At 37.4% G+C, this 5,283-nt stretch overlaps 1 protein-coding gene across 1 annotated transcript; it reads right to left on the bottom strand.

The window, feature by feature from the left end:
- Positions 1-2,895: 2,895 nt before the first annotated feature.
- Positions 2,896-3,534, bottom strand: LOC116499796 (coiled-coil domain-containing protein 70-like). Its single transcript, XM_032204676.1, has one exon. The coding sequence runs from the start codon at positions 3,532-3,534 to the stop codon at positions 2,896-2,898; it is 639 nt and encodes a 212-aa protein (XP_032060567.1).
- Between the last annotated feature and the right edge of the window lie 1,749 nt (positions 3,535-5,283).

The raw sequence follows: 5,283 nt of genomic DNA, 5'->3' as shown, positions 1-5,283 counted from the left end.
AACTTTTTTTATATATAATTTTAATTGAAGTATTGATGAACTAAAAGGGCCAGTTTTGGAGCTAAACTTTCCTTACTTTGACAGTTTGATATGTGAAAAATAAATATATGAATTATGAGAGCAGTTGCAGGCAAATTAATTATATATGTGTCTCCTTGCATATGCCTTTTGGTTTCTTTCAGAGTTTTTGGTTTTCTTTCATAGTCTTTTGGTTTGTTCAGTTTGTTTTGTTTTTTAAAACATTAATGTTGATCCTTGTGTTCTCTCCTAGATGTGAGCAATAAAAAGCCCTGGAAAACTGCAATATAGGCACAAAAGCAATACAGTAAATAGTACAGATTTGATTTAAACCTAACTGTATTGGTATTAGGGATATGAGTTTTATCTTATAACATGAATCCTGCATAGAACATAAATGTTCAAAACATGTAATAACCTTTAAAAATTCAATCAGTTTCATCATTCATTAAAGTTTCTAGAAATGACATTGAATTGCCTTCCAGCAGTTTTCCTTGTCTCATCACATTCTGAAACTTCTTTGAAATATTTTTGTAGAAAACTTTTATTCACAAATGTGTCAAGTAAAACTTGCTTAAATATTTATATACTGTCTGTATACAGCATAAACATTTGATCTTCTGTATAAAGCCAACCCTGTATTTTCTTGTTCCCATGACTGAATGTACACTGAAAAAGTGTTTAGTGAAATGCTGATTTCAGCAGGGAGTCTGATATTGATTTTAACAAGTAGAGGAAAACATTTAGCACAGTTAGGGTGAGATTCTGAGCACAGAAGTACAGCTGAGCAAACCTATTTAGGCTTGAATTCTTACGGCTGAAAGACTTACAGATCAGCTAGTTCCAAGTTCCCTGCCAAAGGCAGGGATACCTTGCATTAGATCAGGTTGTTCAAGGTCTCATCAAACCGGATCTTGAACACTTCCAAAGATGAAGTATCTACATCTTCTCTGGGCAACCTGTCCCAGTGTCTCACTAACAGTGTCTCATAGTGAAGAATTTCTTCTTTATAACTAATCTAAATCTACACATTTTTAGCTTGAAACCATTGCCCTTTGTCCTACCATTATGCTCCTTAATAAAGGGTCCCTCCCCATCTTTTCTGCCCCTCTTAGGTACGGGAAGGCCACCATAAGGTCTTCAGATACTTCTGTAGGCTAAATATCCCCAACTTTCCCAGCCTGTCTTTGTAGGAGAGGTGTTTCAGCTCTCTGATCACCTTCGTGGCCCTCCTCGGGACCCCTTGTATATGGGGACACATGAACAAAAAAGCTCATGGGTTGAGATAAGGACAGGGACATCACTCACCAGTTACCATTATGGGCAAAACAGACTCAGAATAAGGGAGTTGAATGTAATTCATTGCTTACTGATAACAGACTAGAGCAGTGAGAACTAAAAGCAGTCTAAATCCACCTTCCCCCCATTCACCTTTGTCTACCTCCTTCCGCCGGGCAGTTTAGGGGAATGAGGAATGGGGGCTTGTGGTCAGTCCATAACACTTCATCATCTGTTGCTCCTTCACGGTCACTCTCTGACCCTGCTGCAGCATATGTTTGCTCCTACAGAATGCTCTCCTTCCCAAACTGATTGTACATGGGCTTCCCACAGACTGCAGTTTTCAAGAACTGCAACTATATGGGTTCGTACCACAGAGTGCAGTCCTGCAGGAATGGATTGCTCCAGCAGGGGTCCATCACAGGTGGCAGTTCCCCCCAGATCCCCTGCTCCTGCATGGGCTCCTCTCCATGGGCTGCAGCTCCAGCCTGGGGCCTGCTCCTGCAGGGGCTTCCCATGGGCTGCAGCATCCTTCAGGCCACATCCACCTGCTCCCCCATGGTCCTACACAGCAGGTGAAATTCTGCTCTGATACCTGGAGCACCTCCTCCCTTTCTTTCTTCACTGACCTTGGTGTCTTCAGATTTGCTTATCTCTACATTTTCTCACTCCTCTTTCCCAGCTGCTGTTGTGCAGCTTTTTTTGTTTGTTTGTTTGTTTATGTGCTTTCACAGAGGTGCAACCAAGGTCAGTCATGGGCTCTTCTTGGCCATCAGCAAGTCCTTTTTTTGAGCTCCTGGGACAAATTCTGTCTTCTTCTCAAAGAGGCCAGCCCTCCCCCTCCCTCCACAGGTTAAAAAGTATTCTTAGGAGTTTAATTTCTATACATAGGACAACACTGTAATATCAGGGATGTGTTGGATGTATATGCCTCCTGTTTGCTTGTATCAGACTGCTTAATCCTAGACCCAGCTACAGTAGACTGGCAACATCCACAGAATGAGGTCTTGACCCTGGTTTTCTATGAACACTAGGTAGTCTTAATGTGCTAGTTTTAGTTCCAAGCTTCTGACACAATACCTTTGCACACTACAGGGATGGTGTTTTTATGATATGATATTACAGGTTTTAGATTGGTAGTTATTGTTTGTGTTTTTGTTGTTGTTGTTTGGTTGTGTTTTTTTTTTTTCATGTACTGGAATGTGATCCAAATGCATGTGCAAGTGTTCAAGGCTACACTGTAATCAGAAACTTATTTTCTGTGGTGTTCAATATCCCAATAGAACAGATATCTGTAGATATGCATTATGTATTGCCAGAAGTAATTTATTAGAATTTAGAGAGCAAAGTTGTCAACACCCATGTATCATCACTTTCAAACTTCCAAGGCTTTGGCATTAAGCTTAACAGACTATTTCGTGCCTGTTTTTATCCATTAGTTGCTGCTGATGTTCTATTATGGAGACTAGGACATAGTATCTTGCTAACAATAGATATTACTATCTTTCTTTGTAAACTGCTTATTTCTCCTGCTAAATCTCCCCATGTGTCTGATACTTTTCTTATATTGCTTTATTCCTCCCCTTGAAGGATCTTATTTCATTCATGGAGGACTTTGTGCTCCTCTTTGAGAGCTTTTCCCTGACTCTGTAGGGCCTTCATCTCATCTTGAAGTGCCCTGTTCTCCTCTTGGAGAGCAAATTTCTGATCACTTAGGGCATTTTTTTCCTCACAGAGAGCCTTCTCCTCTTCCTGAATAGCTTTGTTGTCCTTTTGAAGAGCCTTAATATGCTTATTGAAGGCCTTGTTTTCCTCCCATAAAGCTAAAATCTCTTTCTGAAGAGCTTTTTCCTGCATTGCAAATGCTATTTCTTGTCCTTTGAGAGCCTTAATCTCTTCTCTGAGGGCTGTACTTTGCTGTAGGAGGGCCTTTTGCTGTTTCTCAAGGTGCTTTGTTTCTTCTGAAGAATCTACGCGCTTCTTCTGAAGAATTTTATTCTGTTCCCAGAGGGCTTTATTCTGTCTTTGTATAATTTGATTCTGCTGATAACAGACTTTGTTCTCCAAGCGAAAAGCTCTGTTTTCTTGCTGAAGGGTTTGATTCTCTTCTCGAAGGGTCTGATTCTCCTTCCGCAGTGTTTGGTTGAATTGTGCCATTTGAGAGGAGGTGGTAGATGGCGGCAGTAGAGATAAACTGCTGTTCTTGCTTAAAGACTCTTCTTCTTTTGAGTCAAACATTTTGTTACTTTACTGCACCATTCAAGGACTGTGCTGTGGTCCAAGTGTGTGATTGCACCTTTTATATTCAATAGTCATGGGACTGAGAACAGAAGTTAAGTGTCCATCAACCCCTTATCAGAAAAGCTTGTAGATAAATAAATAAAGCACAAAATGTAAAATAGAAGTAATGGTAAAAACAATCCTGTTATTTGGCAAGTATTGTGTATTTTTCAATATTATTAAATGGAAATATACATAATAAATACATACATAATAAATACATACAAAATAAATAAATACATAATAAATTAAATTTAAAGAGGCTGAGTATAATGAAGAGAAAAGAAAGGATATTTCCTGTTAGAGTCTTAAAACATATCTGTCTCATGGACCTAGAGCATTCACGGAGGAATCCAGACTGTACATATCTTTAGTTATCTTTTTTTTATTATTATTTTTCATTTTTTCTAGAACAGTCACTTTAATTACACTTGAATTTATTGTTAATGCTTTTTCTATTACAACTATCTAGGTCCATGAGACAGATATGTTTTAAGAAGGATTGTTAGGAATTTAATTTCTACCCGAAGGACAACATTAATATCTGGGATGTGTTGAATATATGCCTGTTTGCAAGGAAACATTAAACAATTAGCTAATATACCATTCAATAATATAATTTATATATGACTTACTGTATATATACACACTATATTCATATATGTATATATATATAATGAAGAAATCCCCAGAGGTTCAGAGAATGTATATATCTGCAGAGTATCCAGCAAGAAAAATATGATAAATGAAGGAAATCATACGGTACTTACTGTTATGTTATTCTTGAATCTGTCCACCACCTGGCATCTCATGGTAGATCTATCAGCTGTGTCATTTCAGAACTCATAACATCAGTGACACAACAATGAATGCCACTAGGGATCACAAAAGTTGTGATCATCTGAAGGTAAGAGTAAGTATTCCTATGGTTAGGATTCCCCAGTATTTATCAATATTTGCTCATGTTTCTTCATTTATTATGTTCATATAAAACATTATCGTCCATCTGGCTGACTGGCTCCTGTAACTGGTATCAATAGTTATCACTGAAATAATTCTTTATGTTACTTCTGAAGGTGAGCTTTTACTCCTAGCTACCTCAGCACAAACTTGGGATTACTGCATTTGGAATTATTCTTAAATCACATAAACTTAACTGATAAAATATATGGTCTTTACATTATAAAAACAAGGCTAGGATTGTGTGGAGCTATGAGTTGGACTTGAAGATTGGACTTATGGGTCCCTTCTAACTTGGGATATTCTATAATTTGTTTATTTGTATTTGAAATTACAAGCATGCAAGTAAATTTAGCAAATGTACATGGAAAGTGGGAATTGAATTCCATGCAATCATTTTGCTCTGTTTGAGAAAGAGGGTGAATTACTGACGATTCATGCACATCTTAAGTTATAACAGTAACTTATCCACCCATTATGAATTGGGGGGGGGAAGGCAGAGGAATACTGTATTGCAACTAAAGTGTAAACATGTTTCCAATATTTGTTATCAGATCAAGGCAACTGATATGTTTTCTTAACCATATACAATGTGCTCAGGATATTAAAAAAAAAAAAAAAAAAAGTAAAAAAAAAAAAAAAAGTGGACAAGGAACTTTCAAGTTCTGTGAGCTTAAAATGAGAAAATGAGATTTGGTAGTTTTGTTTAAATCACTACACACTATACAGGTATAAAAAGAGTTAGTT

Source organism: Aythya fuligula, chromosome 1, assembly GCF_009819795.1.
Source record: "Aythya fuligula isolate bAytFul2 chromosome 1, bAytFul2.pri, whole genome shotgun sequence".
Lineage (NCBI taxonomy): Eukaryota > Metazoa > Chordata > Aves > Anseriformes > Anatidae > Aythya > Aythya fuligula.
This window is presented reverse-complemented; position numbering and strand designations above follow the sequence as displayed.